General features: G+C 40.5%; 1 protein-coding gene across 10 annotated transcripts in view; it reads right to left on the bottom strand.

The window, feature by feature from the left end:
• The window catches only part of ccdc18 (coiled-coil domain containing 18), a 184029-nt gene that overhangs the window by 139215 nt on the left and 24510 nt on the right, over positions 1-20304 (bottom strand). For 9 of the 10 annotated variants that reach the window (XM_043698817.2, XM_043698814.2, XM_087990462.1 and 6 more), the window contains 6 exons: positions 12296-12488; positions 11618-11782; positions 7284-7393; positions 2118-2246; positions 499-595; positions 293-414 (listed from right to left, as the gene is read on the bottom strand). In XM_043698817.2, the coding sequence (XP_043554752.2) occupies positions 293-414; positions 499-595; positions 2118-2246; positions 7284-7393; positions 11618-11782; positions 12296-12488 (816 nt within the window). Of the gene's footprint in view, positions 1-292; positions 415-498; positions 596-2117; positions 2247-7283; positions 7394-11617; positions 11783-11889; positions 11920-12295; positions 12489-20304 lie in introns of those variants that run through there. The other variant, XM_043698819.2, reaches the window with a different exon arrangement.

Raw genomic sequence — 20304 nt, 5'->3', positions numbered from 1 at the left:
TAATCTTCAAAACTTTCTTCATTGAATCCTACTACAGTATGGGTTAACATATGAATATTTGAATGAGATAGGATTGGGATTAGCTTCGAGGGTGTAAATCTCATTCTCTACCTGCCCACGATGAACAGCCAGTTTAAAGAGACATTAAGAGAGCCACTGTTATGGTGACTGGAATTGTGTTCAAGTGGTGACATATGCATGACAACAGTAAAGTAGGAAAATTGAAGAAAGAAAACATTTAATTAATTTTCTCTGTTGAAGTCAGTGCATATAAGAATGATTAAGAGATAACCTCATTTCCTCATTCTTGCTCTCCAACTCTTTTTCGAACATCGTACATTTCTCAAATAACTCTACTCTGTCCTTGTCATACTGATCCAGACGCCTCTGCAATTCCTGTTCATTGGCTTGAAACTATAATATAAAGAAGAAAACTAAATTAAATATTTCTGCAGATTCAATATTTACATTGAATAACTAAGGTGCATCCTCCCTCACCATTAAAAGCTCTTCCGTGGTCTTTTCCTTATATTGTTTGAAAGCAGCAGAAAGTTCCTCAGCACTATAAAGCGCTTCATTTCTTTGTTGTTCAGCTCTATTTAGAACAAAAAGTTGAACTTATGTCACTAGTCATATATTCCTGAAGTACAGAAATGTATTTTTCCAATATAACATGTATGTTCTAGTTTTAAATCTCCAGACAAAAGTAAAAATATGAGTGGAGGTGGAGTTCACACAAATCAAGCAAGTTTTCTGTGAAACATATTGTATTTCTCCCATCAAAACATTTCTTTCTATACTCTCTCTTCTCATAAAAGTACTTACATTTGAATTTTGTTCTAGCTCAGTTCTGTTTCCTAAGCTGCTATTCTTTATTTGAAAACAATATCAGTAGGCCAAATGTAGGAACACATAACTGCAGATAGTGGAATCTGTACTGAAAACCACAAATGCTGGAGATCATAGTAGGTCAGAGAGAGCAAGCTAACGTTTTGAGTCTAGGTAACTCTTCTAGAAGACTTTAGAAGAGTCATCCAGACTCAAAACTTTAGCTTGCTCTCTCTCCATGGATGCAGTCTCACCCACTGTGATCAATAGGCAAATATTATTTGAAGTGTATCACAGCTTGTCAAATTTGTTTTTGTCAAAAATTCACATTCAAATTTATCACTACGCTAAAGCAAGTTTCAAGCAATATGTAAACCCACCCAAGATCCTCCACACACAATCTCAGCAACTTGATCTCATTGGTAACACTTGTTCTCCGTTTTTAATAATAGTGGTTCCCTCTCCAACATGAGGTGGAAATTGTTTGACTTGATTCTGGCATTCCAGGTGTTATAAAAATCTAGATTTCCAAATTATGCCCAGTGAGTTCCCCAATTAAATATTAAATGGAAGGTCAGGTTTCTTTTCCAAGCCTCCTGAATTCTGAACTAAAGTAACTAAAACCCCAAAACATCAAACTACTTTTCTCATCAAGAAAATGTTTTATACATAAAACAACAAACTTTTGGTTTCATCCGCCATAAAAGTCAAGCCCAACATTTTGTGGCTTGATACAGCTGGAAAAAGGTTGATAATGAGAAAAATAAGACTTTCTAATTTCTTTATATGCACCAACACTCCATTTCCCATCAAATCACTTGTTCCTTTCAACTTCACCCTCAATTACTAATCTCAAATGGATACCCTGATGTATCATCCCTCATTTTCAGACTGGAACCTTTCCTAATTGAAACTGTTCCAGATTTCAATAAACCACATTATGCCTATTTTCCACAACTATCAAAATTCAAGAATCAAAATTTAATCAAAATGTGTGTCAGTACAATACTCAGGTACTGGATTTCCCCAAAGTTGCAGAATTCTTTTTTCTACTTTTATTCCACATAAAAGTAAAATTTTAATTGATGCAGCATTATACCAATGGAAATTTGGGCAGTGTGAACCAGCCTCTCCAGTTGTTGAATTGCAAAGGACAACCTGAAAAAGAACATCACTAAGGCAAGCTTCTAAAGAGCTGCTATATAACAGCACTGCCATTAGGCATGAATTGCCTTTAACTTAATAAAATGTTATTCTGACAAAAAGATCATTTCACTGTTGATCAGTACCTTTTTCTTCGTCGACTTTGTTCGTAGAGTTCATTCTTTACTCTTTTGCATTCATCAGATAACTTTTCCAAGAGTTTTTCCTTCTCAGCCACCACCCATTGACTTTCTTCTAATTTTTCCTCTGCAACTCTTAGTGAGAAAGAAAAAAAAACAGTTTTTATACGTAAATGTTTATGGAGTTTTACAAATGAGAACTGGCAAATTCAATGGCTTTATCACAAATGCTCACAACAAAAAGAAATGATCTTAAATTAAAATTCTAAAAATAGACCTTTTGCTAAACTTCTTGCAGTCAGTTTATGAAGAGACTAGAACTCAATATCTTTTCAGCTTTAGATTTAATCACAAATTGAGACATTACAAATGTTTAGCTCCCAGCTTTAAAGCTCACAGACACCACCAAAATTCTAACAGGATTAAACAGGGTTGATGCAGGAAGAATATTTCCGATGATGTAGAGTCCTGAACTAGGAGTCATAACTTAAGGATACATGACAGACCATTTCGGACTGAGATGAGGAGAAATTTCTTCACTGTGAATGGTGAACCTGTTGAACTCTGCAATAGATACTGTTTGAGGCCAAAACATTGAATATTTTCAAAAAGGAAGGACTTCGATACAATTCCAGGGGTGGAGAGTTTGACTTATAAGGAGAGGCTGGATAGGTTTTTGTTCCTGGAGCATCGGAGGCTGAGGTGTGACCCTATGGAGGTTCATAAAATCACGAGGGGCACAAATAAGATGAATTGCCAAGGTCTTTTTCCAAGGGTAAGGGAGGCCAAACTTGTGGGCATCAGTTTAAGGTGACAGAGGAAAGATTTAAATGGGACCTGGGGAGCAACCTTTTCCCCCCACACAGAGTGGGTGCATTTATGGAATGAGTTCCTGGACGAAGTGGTAGAGGTGAGTACATTTACAACATTTAAAAAGATTTAAAAGATATTTGAATAAGTGCATGAATAGGAACCCTTTAAAGGGATATGGGCCAAATGCAGTCAAGTAAGACGTTCGGTTTAAGATCGGCATGGACCAGTTGGACTGAAGGATCTGTTTCCGTGCTGTATGACTCTATGACTCCATAAAGATCAGAAAGTGGGAACTACGTATTGAGTTGGACATTCATCCATGAAAATACTGAATGATGGACAGGCTCAAAAGGGCCAAATGGCCTATTCCTGCTCCTAATCTGTTACAAACCACCAATGTCAGTAAGTGTCATTTTATCAACAGACTTGTGCTGGCTTTCCAATATGTACATAACAAGCAAGCCTAAACAGCACCAGTGAAAAAATAATCAACTTATTCCAACACATCATGACTGCCACCGGGCTGCTGGGATTTGAACTGGATCTTCTATCCCAGAGACAACAGTCTCTTGAACTGTTCTGTAAGGCCCAACTGAGACTTTAAAAATATGTTTTTAATCAACCTGTTTGTAAATGTTATGACACACCTCCAGGGAAAGTGGGGCATGAACCCAGATCCTCTGGCCCACAATACCCCTTTTCCATAAAACCCCTAGGCCCTAGTGTGATGTGGACAAGTAATGACTGAATCAGCACCCTCCAACCTGTGTACACCCAGCCCTATTTATATAAATAGCACACATGTCACAAACAGAACAAAATAGTTTTCAAAGCAAGATTAACATTATTGCAGTCACATTTTTGGAAATTATTTTCTTAATTTACTTAAAAAATGAATTTGCATTTAAGTAGTACTTCATCACATCCTGCAGATGTGACTAGATATTACACAATGAAATGTTAACTTCTCAAGTGCAATCACAGCAAGGTATTCAACAGGAGTCTGGACTGCAGTGGTTCAAGAAGTTAGGTCACTACCATCTTCCTATGGGTAATTAGGGATTGCATTGCTGGCCTTACCAGCGGTCTCATAAATGAACTTTAAAGCATTTAACACTGGCTGAGTAGGTAAGCAGAGTTCACTTTTTGGCAGTGCATAAAAGAGACAGCTGATTATAGGTTAGAAGTCACATGACACTAGGTTATTGTCCAACAGGTTTATTTGAAATCACAAGCTTTTGAAGCGCTGCCCTCTCACCTGGCGAAAGCTTGTGATTTCAAATAAACCTAGTGGACTATAACCTGGTGTTGTGTGACTTCTAATCTTGTCCACTCCAGTCCAACACCGGCATCTCCACATCACCAGTTGATTACAGATGAGCTCTGCTTGGTCAGTTAAGCAGATACTACAGTTGATTATTAGCTATGAGTGGGTAGGTAGGAATGGATGGGGATTCCTGGTCCTTTTTTCCTGTATGACACACCCTGCTCTAGGTTGTATGATATTTTTAATCAACTTACGTGTTATGAATCCAGGCAGTCTGGCCCAAAGGTAGGGATGCTATTACTGTGTCACAAGAGCCCTGGTCATGAACAAATCAATCCACCATTCTCCCACTCTGGATGACTGACAGGATTCAAATCCATCTCCCCAGAATACTACCTAATTCCCTGGAAATACAGTCTAGGGATAATACCACTTGGTAAACTCTTCACAATCTACTCCAGGTTTTATTTCTCAATAAAACAGTCCAGGTATGTTATGACACGTCGCCGGAGAAGGTGGACCTTGTAAGTTTGGCCTCCTAGCTAAAAGGTAGGGATGATACCACTAAGCCACAATAGCCCTGCTCCAGACGTGTGTTATTTGTCTTTAGTTTTCTTTTTACATCTCGAAGTGCTCTTACACATAACTGAACATTTTTTTCTCCGACCACTAAAGATATGATGCAGAGCTGGGCTGAGGAGTGGCAGATGGAGTTCAACCCTGCCAAGTGTGAGGTTGTCCATTTTGGAAGAACAAATAAGAATGCGGAATACAGGGTTAATGGTAGGGTTCTTAGTCAGGTGGAGGAACAGAGGGATCTTGGGGTCTATGTACATAGATCTTTGAAGGTTGCCACTCAGGTGGATAGAGTTTGTAAGAAGGCCTATGGAGTATTATCGTTCATTAGCAGAGGGATTGAATTCAAGAGTCGTGAAGTGATGTTGCAGCTGTACAGGACTTTGGTTAGGCCACAGTTGGAGTACTGTGTGCAGTTCTGGTCGCCTCACTTTAGGAAAGATGTGGAAGCTTTGGAGAGGGTGCAGAGAAGATTTACCAGGATGTTGCCTGGAATGGAGAGGAAGTCGTACGAGGATAGGTTGAGAGTTCTCGGCCTTTTCTCGTTGGAACGGCGAAGGATGAGGGGTGACTTGATAGAGGTTTATAAGATGATCAGAGGAATAGATAGAGTAGACAGTCAGAAACTTTTTCCCCGGGTACAACAGAGTGTTACAAGGGGACATAAATTTAAGGTGAAGGGTGGAAGGTATAGGGGAGATGTCAGGGGTGGGTTCTTTACCCAGAGAGTGGTGGGGGCATGGAATGCGCTGCCCGTGGGAGTGGTAGAGTCGGAATCATTGGCGACCTTTAAGCGGCATTTGGATAGGTACATGGATGGGTACTTAATCTAGGTTAGAAGTTCGGTACAACATCGTGGGCCGAAGGGCCTGTTCAGTGCTGTATTGTTCTATGTTCTATGTTCTATGTTCTAAATCACCAATGGTCCTTTTCATCTGTTAGCCAACACTCCTAAATCACCCATGTTTCCAGTTAATCAATATACGTGCAAAACTCAAACTCACAAACTAATCAACCCACTACTCTGGAATATTGCCAGAATTCAAACCTGGGTCCCCAGGGCATTACCTGGCTGTCTGGATTAATAGTCTATAGATAATGACTATTAGGGTGGCTCAGTGGTTAGCACAACTGCTTCACAGCAACAAGCACCGGGTTTCGATTCCAGCCTCAGGCGACTGTCTGTGTGGAGTTTGCCAATTATCCTTGCGTCTGCGTGGGTTTCTTCCCACAGTCCAAAGACGTGCAGGTAGATGGATTAGCCATGCTGAATTGCCCATATTGCTCAGAGGTTAAAGGCTAGGTGGATTGCAAGAATAGGGTAGGGCGGGGTGGGCTGCTGTTTGAGGGGTTGGTGTGGACTCAATGGATCGACTGGCTTGCTTCCACACTGTAGAGATTCTGTGATTTATTAACAGCAGTCTAATTATTCACGGCAAAGTTCTCAAACTGTAAATGAATGACCAGATAAACCGGTTTTGTTTCAGGGAAGAATATTGACCAGGATAGCAAAAGAACCGAGTGTTCCATTTTAATTAGTGGAAGTGTATCATTCACGTGAATAAGTCAATGAATCTTCACTTAATGTCTCATTTGAAGTTATGCACATTCATCAATGCGAGGATCCTTCACTTTGTTCTTGAGCTTTGAACTTATAATCTTTTGACTCAGGCAACACCAGAACTTAAATAACTATTCATGGATTGAAAGGATCAACAAAGATAAAGTGTTAAGTATGGAAAAAAGCAGCAATAACTGTCTAGAATAAATATTAAAGGACAAGGACAAACTTATATAGGAACTGAAAGCAATTAGCCATGTCTGGGAATAGAGCAAGTTGAAAATACATGAACAAAACTGTTTTGATGTCTGCTTGATAACTGGCTGCTTTGTTGCCACAAGGATAACTGACTGCCAGAAATTGAGGAGTTAATCACAGGAAAGCTGTGTCTTAGACAGTTAAAGCCAAATGTAACAAGGAACAAAGAAGTTACTTCTAATCAGGGATAAAGCTGCAGTCTCAGAGATTGCAAAACAGTCAACAAATTTTGGATGAAAGAAATCGAAAGATTCATCAATAAAATCACATCATAGACCAGAAGGACGAAAATCTGTATAATAATCCAACACCAGAACCCTTCATTAACAGAACTTTGAATAACAAACTGTACAAGAATTGAAACTTGTCCACTTTCAAAAACAGATGCTTTTGGTTAGAATTGTAGCTAAATTCCACCATTAATTGGCTAATAGTCAAGTTGAGTTGTGAGGCTTAATTTGCTTACTTGAGAAGTCTTATTTTGGTTGCTACATGCAATAAAGTTTAAAATCACTGTTTCAATACTTGATAGCCTGTGAGATTTCTCAATAAGTAGCCAAATTAAAGGTACTTTGTGGTGATTTAGCCACAACACTCCTCCAGAACACCAGCTCTCCTGTAACCGAGGGAATGTTGAGGGCAGAACCAAAACATGTGAAAACTGAAATAAAAAGCGAATCTCTGCTCTGCAAATTACCTGAGAACTTTCTCTTGAGCCTCTACTTCTGCCTCCAAACCCAAGATATCTTCATTTAGCTGAGAAATATGGAGTGCCTTTTCATTAATAGATGGTTCAAGATGACAAAACTGAGAGTTAAAACAAGAAAGAAATTTGAGGTTCATTTTTGACATACATGAATACAACTAAATTATTTTGAATACTTGCACTGTCTACTTTTGAAAATTTTCTCCCATCTCAAAAAGTATCCTTTTCCAATATAATTTCCCGAATAAATGGGCACTCAATATAATCACAATTGTGTTAAAGCTATCAAATTAATAATCTAAACCAATTATGAAAACTCTCTCTCTCTCTAATATATATATATAATATATATATATCCTGGGAAAACAAATCCAATCTTTCAGATATTCCAGACAACCAGGGAGTATTGAACCAGGAGTCACAGTAGAAGGATAATGGTGAGGCCATTTGGGTTTGACATGAGGAGAATTTATTTCAGCCAGCAAGTTTTGAGAAGATTTGTAGCTCAGGTTGAGGTTCTGGATGTAGGCTTGCTTGCGGAGCTGAAAGGTTCATTTCCAGACCCTATTAGGTAACATCTTCAAGTGGGCCTCCAGGCGAAGCACTGCTGGTAATTCCTGCTTTCTATTTATATGTTTAGGTTTCTTTGGGTTGGTGATGTCATTTCCTAATATGACATAATTTCCTGATTTTTTTTCCTCAGGGGGTGGCAGATGGGGTCTAACTCAATGTGTTTGTTGATAGAGTTCCGGTAAGCCTGTTAAATTCTCTGCCACTGAAAGCAGCTGAGATCAAAACATTCAATGTTACAAAAAGGAGTTAGATACAATTCTTAGGGCAAAATGCATCAAAAGGTATAGGGAGAAACAGCCCTGTCAACCCTGCAAAGTCCTCCTTATTAATATCGGGCTGCTAGTGTGAAGATTGGGAGAACGGACTCCCTGACTAGTCAAGTAACAGCCTGACATAGCCAAACTCATAGAATTATACTGTTGGGGATGCCCCGGCTAAAGGTGGTCTAAAAATGGCTGCCCATGAGTTTTAGTTGACATAAGATGGTGGTGAAGACTTCTTTTTAGCTGAAGCAGTAGTTTGTTTAGTGTACTAATAAAGTTAGCCATACGTTAGGACAATTGTAGCTTAGTAGACAGAATACATCCAAGGCAATAAGAGTAAGATAGTAGATAAAAGGTCTTGTTGCAAGCTGCAGCTGCAGTTTGCAGTTATTCATACAGAAACAGCTGGATAAAGACATGCTTGAGAATGCTGACAGAAGAATTCCATACCTCGCTGATTTCAGATCTGAGATCCATCACAAATAGTTACTTTTGTTAAGTACATAATACAGATAAACATAGTTATAGATTTTGAAATATAATTTCTCTTTAAAAATATTAAAACATTCCACTAAATAACTCTGGACAGACAGGCAACCATATTGTTTACAGGCAGGAGGAGAAAGCGAGGACTGCCGAAGCTGGAGATCACAGCCATAGAACATTACAGCACAGTACAGGCCCTTTGGCCCTCGATGTTGCGTCAACTTGTGAAACCAATCCAAAGCCCATCTAACCTATACTATTCCATTATCATCCATGTTTATCCAACGATCATTTAAATGCCCTTAAAGTTGGCGAATGTACTACTGTTGGATCGAAAATTGTGGCACTGGAAAAGCACTACAGGTCAGGCAGCATTCCTGATGAAGGGCTAATGCCTGAAATATAGTTTCTCCTGCTCCTTTGATGCTGCCTGACCTGCTGTGCTTTTCTAGCACAACACTTTCTGACTGTTTACAGAGAAGACTGAATTACAGGTGCAGAAGTTATAAGCATTGGAATGTGGTTTAATAATATACATTGTAAAAGGCCAAGTGTGTGGTAAACATCATGAGATCATAGAAGACTGAGGATCATCCATAAGGCTGCTAATCACTGACCATGCAGTCACATGAATAACCTGAGTAGATGCTTATGTAATCAATTAGTAATATGATTGGTTTGTATTGGTCAAAGGCAGGCTGAAAACAAACTTTAAAAAGTTGGTCTTTCCACTTGCAGTGAAAAAGGTTTCTGGACTCTCAGAGTTGCTGTCACACCAGTGTAACTTCAATAAACTCCTTGATGCTGGAAGTAGACTCTGGGTGTCAAGTGATTTATTTAATCATTTTCCTCCAACAATACCTTACAGAATGTCACAGATACAACCATCAACATCCCTGGTTATGTCTTGTCCCAACAGCAGAACATACTCAGCAGAGGTGGTGGAAGAGTGGGATACACAGTCAGGAGGGAGTTGCCCTGAAGTCCTTTACTAATAGCTGGTTCCAGTTCTGAAGATTGATCACTGGACTCAAAATGTTAACTCTGCTTTCTCTCCACAAATGCTGCCAGACCTGCTGAGCTTCTCCAGCAATTTATGTTTTACTTTAGTGTGATTTGCATAAGCTGAGTGAGTGAGCCAATGCATGGCGGATGAATTATGTGGATAAATGTGAGGTTATCCACTTTGGTAGCTAAAAGAGGAAGACAAGTTGTCTGAACTGTGATAGAAAATGGACAAGGGGAAGTGCAACGAGACCTTTGTTAATCAGTCACTGAAAGTAAGCATGCAGGTGCAGCGGGAAGTGAAGTCAAACTTACATTGATCTTCATAGTAAGAGATTTACAGCACAGGAGTAGGGGATGTCTTCCTGCTATTGTGCAGGGCTTTGGCATAACTACACCTGGAGTTTGCATACAATTTTGGTCTCCCTATCCAAGAATGAATGTTTGGCAATAGAGGGAGTGCAACAAGGGTTTACCAGATAGATTCCTGAGATGGCAGGACTGATGTACGAAGACAGACAGGACTGGTTTGTTAAATACACTAGATATTAGAAGAACAACATGGGGAGATTTCATCGACACCTGTAAAATTCTAACAGGATAAGACATGGTAAGGAGGGAAAGTCCAGAGTGAAGGGTCACAGTCTAAGAATACTGTGTAAGCCATTTTGGACTGAGATGAAGTTGTAATTCAAACTTCAAAGATGATGTATCTAGATTGTACACCTTTCTTCAAAGGGGCCACAAGAATTCACTATTTTGAGACATCCTGACAGTGGGACTTAGGAACATTTAAACCCCCATATCACATGATTGCATTTATTGGAATGGAACAAGCTCTTCTACTGTGCCTTCACCACTTCAGTATGTTCCAAAAGAACATAACAGTTGAACATGTAATTTTGAAGTGTCATCCCTATTATACTGTCAGAAGCATTTTGGCTTTCGTTCAAATGCAAATATACTTATAAGTGTCCTAGTGTTTCATCACAACAATTAATTAGATTTTTACCTCCTCCAATGTGGTGCACTTCCTTAAAGGGCAAAAATGTGATTTCATATTTAGATATTGCAGCTGGTAACACATCTGATTTTAGTCATTTTACATGAGCAATTTTAGATAATTTATAATAATGTTGGAATGGCAGGTGGAAGCAATTAACACTTCACTGAGTGTTTCTCATTTCCAAATTACTCCTCAACTTCAAGAATGCTGTTCAGATTTTGAAGAAAACTGAGAAACATCTCAGGCAAATCCTGGAATAGGACTTGAACCTTGTGATTCAGATGAGACTGTTACCAACTGAGCCATAGCTTACAAGGAATACTGGAGGCAAATATCACAAATGTATCTCAAAAAGAATACAGGATTTTTTAACAAAAGCTCAGGAGATTCCAAAATGATTTACAGACGTCTATTTACTTTTGAAGAATACAATCGTATTTTCCATGATTCCAAAGTTTTGAGCTCTTTAACAGAAGAAAACATTTGGTTAGAACCTGTATCAACTGACTAATTACTGTGCGTGAAACACATCTCTGCCCATCCTCAAAAACCTCCTTGAAACATACCTCTGTTTGCACTTTCTTCTACCCACACTCCTTCACCTGCTTTAATGTTACAGAAATTTGTACTTGACAAAGACCTTTAAGTTGTGCCTTGAAAAACATGAGAAGCTTGACAGATTTTGTCATATTTCTTGTTATTAATAACATGGCCAATCTTGGAGGTTTATGTGTGCTCAAGAAAAATTCTGGATTACCAGTGCTTTTGAATTTGAGTTCCTATATTTGAGATCTATATAAATTATGAAAATATATTTCAATATTCCATTTCCACATTATTTCTCAGTTCATTTGCTTCTCCTCCTCCATTAAGCCATGAACTGCAACATCTGAAATGTAGTCCTTATAATAATGCAAGTAAAGGTTTTTAAGATTATCTGAATACGAACCCAGCTGTTATGCATGTAATGCATATACATCTGGAATACTCACTTTAACTTTTGACTGAGTCAGCTCCGCTTGTATACTTTCAATCTCGCGTACCAAACTGTGATTCTGGGACACCAAACGGGCATTGTCCTCTCTAAGTGTACTGAGCTTTTTCCATAGTTGTTCATTTTCTTGCTCAATAGCAAATGTGCTTGGCACCTGAGATGTCTAAAAATACAAAACATGTTGAAATGTGATATTATTCATGGCTTTTTCCTGACCACCTGCCCTATTCTGAAGTCAATCACTTTTGATGAAGTAAAGTTCTCCAATACCTCACCAAACATGAGAAATGTTATGCTTTAAACCAAATGGAAATCAGCAGCAGGAGGGACTTCTCATCTGCATGACAGAGTATGAAATCAGCCTAAGTACTGAAAGGCATTAGAGAACACAAAGTAATCTTTAATGTATAAAGTTAGAAAAAAGAAGAATTTCCTGACATTTTAATTTGCAGGGACAGTTATACATTTACTTTCAAATAGCAGATTGGCAGCATACACTCAAGGAGAGGAGAGAAGGAGAAGACGGGAAGAGTGGGAGAGAGGGAAGCAAGAGAGAGACCAAGAGCAAGAGAGAGAGAGAAAACAGAGCTCTCAACAGTCAAAAGCAGTAACAATTTACTATTGCAGATTTAAAAATATCCAAGAAACAAAGGTCATTTGAGTGCAAAAAATTTACCCTGCCTCCAAAACTGCTGGTTGGACTTATGTTGCTGAAAACACATTTCTGTGGCGTCATTCTTTCAGCCATAGTCACATGACGATTATTCATTGCAGGAACCATTGGATCAGACTGAGAGAGATCTTCCGTGGTCAAAGCAGGGGAATAACCCTGCTGAGAACAGTCATCAGACTGGTCACCTAAACGGACACTGGAGAGAAAAATAAAACCATCCTAAGTTTAATTGTACATCCAGGTTTGAAATAAAATAATAATTTTTATTTATGTAGCACTGAAATGTGGAAGGGTATTTTCACTTCAACATCATGTCAAAAGACATTTTCATGTTATTCCTAAATGGCAAAGTAAGAACAAATTATAACATCATAACATTCCAAACAGCTTCCAAAGAGTTTCAAAAGAGGAGCATTAGGAAGATGGTGAAGACAATATACCAGCATAGTGATATTGTGACCTATGTTTTGGAGGCAGAATAACAAAAATGTGGTAGAAGGTATAGTCAAGGACATGAAAGTCCAGCATACTGACAGTCAGTAGATTCTGGTGCAGATTAGATTACTTACGTTACTTACAATGTGGAAACAGGCCCTTCGGCCCAACAAGTCCACACCGACTCGCCGAAGCGTACCACAGACCCATTCCCCTACATTTACCCCTTCACCTAACACTACGGGCAATTTAGCATGGCCAATTCACCTAATCTGCACATTTTTGGATTGTGGGAGGAAACCGGAGCACCCAGAGGAAACCTGGGCAGACACAGGGAGGATGTGCAAACTCCACACAGAGAGTAGCCTGAGGCGGGAATTGAACCCGGGTCTCTGGCGCTGCGAGGCAGCAGTACTAACCACTGTGCCACCGTGCCGCCCACAGGCAGATACCACTCACTGTATAAAGAATGGTCTTCCTCAATGCCTCCTTGGTGCCAGGATAGCGAACATCAGAGTTGGTGCAAGGGTTAACATGCAAGCTAGTTTCACAATGACAGTTACAAAAAGACCCATCTGTTCCCCCTTCCATGGAATTTCCTATAACAACTGCACTTTTACACCATATTGTTCACTCCTTTGCAGTGCCACAGCTGATTAGTGCCATGATCTGAACTGCACTTCTTCAAGGTGTCATTACTCCTATGAATCAATTCCCTACTGTCTTGATTTTTTTACTGCAAATAAGATAGCACATTCTAGAACATATGATCCAGAAACAAATTCAGCCCACTTGATTACTTGTGACGACTCCAACGCCCTCTCATGTTCTGAAACCTTGTTGTTTTTGTATACTTAGTTTGGTTCCACCGTAGTAGGACGGATATCTAACAATGACAAGTTAAAAAACAGAAGGCAAAACTGAAGAACTGATCATTGAGTTTTGAGATTTGTAGCTCAGGTTGAGGTTCTGGATGTAGGTTTGCTCGCTGAGCTGGGAGGTTCATTTCCAGATGTTTCATCATCCTACTAGGTAACATCATCAGTGGGCCTCAGGCAAAGCAGTGTACATGATTCCTGCTTTCTATTTATGTTTGGGTTTCTTTGGGCTGGTGATTCCTGTGATTACATCATTTCCGGTTCCTTTTCTCAGGGGGTGGTAGATGAGGTCTAATTCGATGTGTTTGTTGATAGAGTTCTGGTTGGAATGCCATGCTTCAAGGAACTCTCATGTGTGTCTCTGTTTGGCTTGTCCTAGGATGGATGTGTTGTCCCAGTCAAAGTGGTGTCCTTCCTTATCTGTATGTAAGGATACTAGTGAGAGAGGGTCATGTCGTTTTGTGGCTAGTTGATGTTCATGTATCCTGGTAGCTAGTTTTCTGCCTGTTTGTCCAATGTAGTGTTTGATACAATCCTTGCATAGTATTTTGTAAATGACGTTAGTTTTGTTTGTTGTCTGTATATGATCTTTCAAGTTCATTAGCTGCTGTTTTAGTGTGTTGGTGGGCTTGTGGGCTACCATGATGCCAAGGGGTCTGAGTAGTCTGGCAGTCATTTCTGAAATGTCTTTGATGTAGGGGAGAGCGGCTAGGGTTTCTGGACACCAATTGCTCAGCAACAAAATCCAAACAAACAGACAAAACACATCCAGAAACCCTAACCAAAATGACGTACCCCTCACAAAGTCATGCTGACTATCTCCAATCAAACTATGGTTTTCCAAGTAATCATAAATCTTGTCTCTCAGAATTGTCTCCCAGAATTGTCTCCAATAATTTGCCCACCACAGATGTGAGACTGACTGATCTGTAATTCCCAGGATTATCCTTATTCTCTTTTTTGAAGAAGGGAATAACAGTTCCCACTCTCCAATCATCTGGCACTACTCCAGTGGACAGTGAGGTCGCATGGATCATCGCCAAAAGGTGCAGCAATCTCTTCCCTCACTTCCTTAGTAACCTTGGGTAAATGCCATCTGGCCCATGGACTTAATTATCCTGTTTGTCAAAGTTTTCAGCACTTGCTCATTCTTAACATCAACCAGTTCGAGCATGTCAGCCTGTTTTGTGCTGTCCTCAGAAACTCAGTAATGAATACTCAAGCAAAGTATTCATTAAGGACCTTCCCTACCTTCTCCAACTCCAGGAACAAGTTCCCTCCACTATCCCTGATCAGCCCTACTCTCACCCTGGCTATCCTCTTGTTCCTCGCATAAGTATAGAACACTTCAGGGTTTTCCTTAATCCTACTCACTAAAGCTTTTTCATGCCCCCATCTAGTGAAGTTAAAGTCACCCACAACAACAACCCTATTACTTACACATCTTTTCAAAATTTGCCTCCCAATCTGCCCGTGTCTCTATTGTAACTGCACCAAATTTGCATATCATTTTAGATATGCATCCTTTGCTCCCTTGCCAAACCAAGGTTGGTCCTTGGCCTAATATTTAAAATTTGTTCACAAGATATGGATGCTTTGGCTGGGGTAGAAGATATGGGCTTGAAAGGTGTTGTTGAAGATAAAGTGACCACAGTGAAACATGTAGATGGAACACAAAGCTGCCATGTATGTCAATGATGGAGGAAATGAATGTTCTAAGTGGTAGGTGGGATGCAAATTAAATGGGACGCATCTTTTGGATCATGTTGACCTTCAGTATTGTTGGAGGTGCATACATCCAGACAAGTGTGGAATAATCCATCACAATCAATGGAAGATAATAGACAATAGGTGCAGGAGTAGGTCGTGCAGCCCTTCGAGCCAGTACCACCATTCAGTATGATCATGGCTGATCATCCACAATCAGTATCCAGTTCCTGCCTTATCCCCATATCCCTTGATTCCACTATCTTTAAGAGCTCTATCCATCTCTTTCTTGAAATTATCCAGAGACTTGGCCTCCACTACCTTCTGGGGCAGAGCATTCCATATATCCATCACTCTCTGGGTGAAGAAGTTTCTCCTCAACTCTGTTCTAAATGGCCCACCCCTTAGTTTTAAACTGTCCCCTCTGGTTCTGGGCACACCTATCAGCAGAAACATGCTTCCTGCCTCCAGAGTGTCCAATCCTTTAATAATCTTATGCATGTCAATCAGATCCCCTCTCATCCTTCTAAATTCAAATGTATACAAGCCCAGTCGCTCCAACCTTTCAACATATGATAGTCCCACCATTCTGGGAATTGTCCTCACGAACCTATGCCGTACTCCCTCAATAGCCAGAATGTCCTTCCTCAAATTTGGAGACCAAAACAGCACACAATACTCCAGGTGCGGTCTCACAAGGGCCCTGTACAGCTGCAGAAGGACCTCTTTGCTCCTATACTCAATTCCTCTTGTTTTGAAGGCCAGCATGCCATTAGCTTTCTTCACTGCCTGCTGTACCTGCACACTTGCTCTCATTGACAGGTGTACAAGAAAGCTTGGAACTTGTTGTACTGCCCCTTTACCTAACTTGACTCCATTTAGATACTAGATACAAGGGGGCATAGCTTTAAATTAAGGGGGGGTAGGTATAGGACAGATGTTAGGGGTAGGTTCTTTACTCAGCGAGTCGTGAGTTCATGGAATGCCCTGCCAGTAGCAGTGGTGGACTCTCCCTCATTATGGGCATTTAAGCGGGCATTGGATAGGCATATGGAGGATAGTGGGCTAGTGTAGGTTAGGTGGGCTTGGATCGGCGCAACATCGAGGGCCGAAGGGCCTGTACTGCGCTGTATTCTTCTATGTTCTATAGATAGTAATCTGCCTTCCTGTTCTTGCCACCAAAGTGGATAACCACACATTTGTCCACATTAAACTGCATCTGCCACAGATCCGTCCACTACTCACCTTGCCTGCTCAAGTCTCCCTGTATTCTCAGAACATCCTCCTCACATTTCACCCTGCCACCCAGCTTTGTGTCTTCAGCAAATTTGCTCATATTACTTTTAATACCTTCATCTATATCATTAATGTATATTGTAAACAGCTGCGATCCCAGCACCGAACCTTGTGGTACTCCACTGGTCACTGCCTGCCATTCCGAAAGGGACCCGTTTATCACTACTCTTTGCTTCACATCAGCGAGCCAATTCTCAATCCAAGTCAGTATTTTGCCCCCAATACCACGTGCCGCAATTTTGCTCACTAATCTCCTATGTGGGACTTTATCAAAGGCTTTCTGACAGTCCAGGTACACTACATCCACTGGCTCTCCCTTGTCCATCTTTATAGTTACATCCTTAAGAAATTCCAGAAGATTAGTCAAGCACAATTTCCCCTTTGTAAATCCATGCTGACTCTGACCTATCCTGTTACTGCTATCCAAATGAGTCGTAATTTCAACTTTTATAATGGACTCCAGCACCTCTCCCACCACTGACGTCAGGCTAACCAGTCTATAATTCCTCGTTTTCTCTCTCCCTCCTTTCTTGAAAAGTTGGACAACATTAGCCACCCTCCAAATCCGCAGGGACTGATCCTGAATCTAGAGAACAATGGAAAATGATTACCAATGTACCCACAATTTCTAGAGCCACTTCCTTAAGTGCCCTGGGATGCAGACCATCAGGTCTCGGGGACTTATCAGCCTTCAGACCTAACAGTCTATCCAACACCATTTCCTGCCTAATATAAATTCCCTTCAGTTCATCCATTACCCTAGGCCTTCAGCCACTATTGCATCTGGGAGATTGCTTGTGTCTTCCCCAGTGAAGACAGATCCAAAGTACCTATTCAACTCTTCAGCCATTTCTTTGTTCCCCATAATAAATTCACCCACTGCTGTCTTCAAGGGCCCAATTTTAGTCTTAACCATTTTTTCTTTTCACACACCTAAAAAAACTTTTACTATCCTCGTTTATATTTTTGGCCAGTTTGCCTTCATACCTCATTTTTTCTCACCGTATTGTCTTTTTAGTTATCTTCTGTTGCTCTTTAAAAGTTTCCCAGTCCTCCGGCTTCCCGCGCATCTTTGCTACGATATAGATTAGAGAGGCGCTGAAAAAGCACAGCAGGTCAGGCAGCATCCGAGGAGCAGAAAATTCGACGTTTTGGACAAAAGCCCTTCATCAGGAATAAGGAAGCATTGAAGGGTGCTTCTCCAGAATACAAGCAAAAACTGAGTAACAATAAGCCAATTAACCTAACATCTATTGTTGGAAAATTGATGTAATCAATTATTAAGGAAGTAGTAACATACATTTGAGAAATCATAATCTAACCAAGCAGAGTCAGCATGGCTTCAAACGAAAAGTGTGTCTGGCTAATTTATTAGTGTTTGAGTAAGTCTCAACCAAGATGGATAAAAGAGAACCAGTAAATGTGTAGTATTTGGATTTCCAAAAGGCATTCAACAAGGTACCTCACAAAAGGTCAAGTCATAAGAGCCCATGGTGTTGGAGATACTATATTGGCATGAACAGAGAATTCACTGATAGACAAGAAATAGAAAGTGGGCATAGAGGATTCTTTTTCATAGAGTCATAAGAGATGCAGAGGACAGACATTTCAGTCCAACTCGTCCGTGCCAACCAGATATTCTAACCTTATCTAATTCCATTTGCCAGAATTTGGCCCATATCTCTCCAAACCCTTCCTATTCATTTACCCAATTTAAATGTTGTAGTTCTACCAGCCTCCATCGCTCCCTCTGGCAGCTCATTCCATACACGCACCATCCTCGGTGAAAATGTTGCCCTTTGGGTCCGTTTTAGATCTTTCACCTCACACCGTAAACCTATGCCCTCTCGTTTTTGACTCCCCCACCCCAGAAAAAAAAAAGTCCTTGTCTATTTATCCTATCCATGCCCCTCATGATTTTACAAACCTCTATAAGATCACCTCTCAGCCTCTGATGCTCCAGGGAAAACTGCCCTAGCCTATTCAGCCTTCCTCTCTAGCTCAAACCATCCAACCCTGGAAACATTCTTGTAAATATTTTCTGCACCCTTTCAAATTTCACAACATCCTTCAGGTTGGTGATTTAAAACCAATGAGATTCCACAGGGACTAGTACTCGACCACCGCCTGTTTTCCACAATAAATATAAATTTACTTCCTTCCTCTAAGTCATTTAAAGTAGACAAACTTTCAGATGACAAATGAAAAGGATGGAAAAGCAAGTTGCAAGAGGGATTCAAACTGTTGAGAAAGAGACAACGATAGGTTAAGTAAGTGGGCAAAACGTTGACAAATTAAAAACGTTATGGGAAAATGTTAGGTTGCTCATTTTGGAAGGTAGGACAAAAAAAAAGTACTATATAAATGAGAAGTTGTTTAAAAGAGACTTGGGGTACCTGTGCACAAAACACAAAGCGACACACAGGTGCAGTGGGTAATCAGAAACCTTCATATTTCAATGGGATCGTACGAAGTTGTTCAGCAACTGTAGAAAGTGACGAGAGCACATCTTGGGTGTTGTGAGCAGTTTTAATTCACATAAGACATAGGAGTGGAAGTAAGGCCATTCGGCCCATCGAGTCCACTCCGCCACTTAATCATGGCTGATGGGCATTTCAACTCCACTTACCCGCATTCTCCCCGTAGCCCTTAATTCCTTGTGACATCAAGAATTTATCAATCTCTGCCTTGAAGACATTTAGCGTCCCGGCCTCCACTGCAATGAATTCCACAGGCCCATCACTCTCTGGCTGAAGAAACGTCTCCGCATTTCTGTTCTGAATTTACCCCGTCTAATTTTAAGGCTGTGCCCATGGGTCCCAGTCTCCCCGCCGAACAGAAACAATTTCTTAGCGTCCACCCTTTCCAAGCCATGCATTATCTTGTAAGTTTCTATTAGATCTCCCCTTAACCTTCTAAACTCCAATGAGTACAATCCCAAGATCCTCAGCCGTTCCTCGTATGTTAGACCTACCATTCCAGGGATCATCCGTGTGAATCTCCGCTGGACACGCTCCAGTGCCAGTGTGTCCCTCCTGAGGTGTGGGGACCAAAACTGGACACAGTTCTCCAAATCGGGCCTAACCAGAGCTTTATAAAGTCTCAGTAGCAAATCGCTGCTTTTATATTCCAACCCTCTTGAGATAAATGACAACATTGCATTCGCTTTGTTAATCACGGATTCAACCTGCATGTTTACCTTTAGAGAATCCTCGACTAGCACTCCCAGATCCATTTGTACTTTGGCTTTATGAATTTTCTCACCGTTTATAAAGTAGTCCATGCTTGTATTCTTTTTTCCAAAATGCAAGATCTCGCATTTGCTCACATTGAACTTCATCAGCTATTTCCTGGACCACTCTCCCAAACTGTCGAGATCCTTCTGCAGCCTCCCCACTTCCTCAGTACTACCTGCCTGTCCACCTATCTTCGTATCATCGGCAAACTTCACTAGAATGCCCCCAGTCCCTTCATCCAGATCATTAATATATAACGTGAACGGCTGCGGCCCCAACACTGAACCCTGTGGGACACCATGGTATTATTTGTTGAAGACAGTTCAGCGATTCATACATTGGTAGGGAGAGGTTGTCTTACAAGCAAAGGTTAAAATGGTTGGGATTTTACTCATTGGAATAGAGAAGGATAAGAGGTGATCTCACTGAACCATTCAGGGATGGACAGAGGAAATGCGGA

Source organism: Chiloscyllium plagiosum, unplaced genomic scaffold (assembly GCF_037043375.1).
Source record: "Chiloscyllium plagiosum isolate Xiang-an unplaced genomic scaffold, Cpla_swu_hap1 HiC_scaffold_9, whole genome shotgun sequence".
Taxonomy (NCBI): Eukaryota; Metazoa; Chordata; class Chondrichthyes; order Orectolobiformes; family Hemiscylliidae; genus Chiloscyllium; species Chiloscyllium plagiosum.
This window is presented reverse-complemented; position numbering and strand designations above follow the sequence as displayed.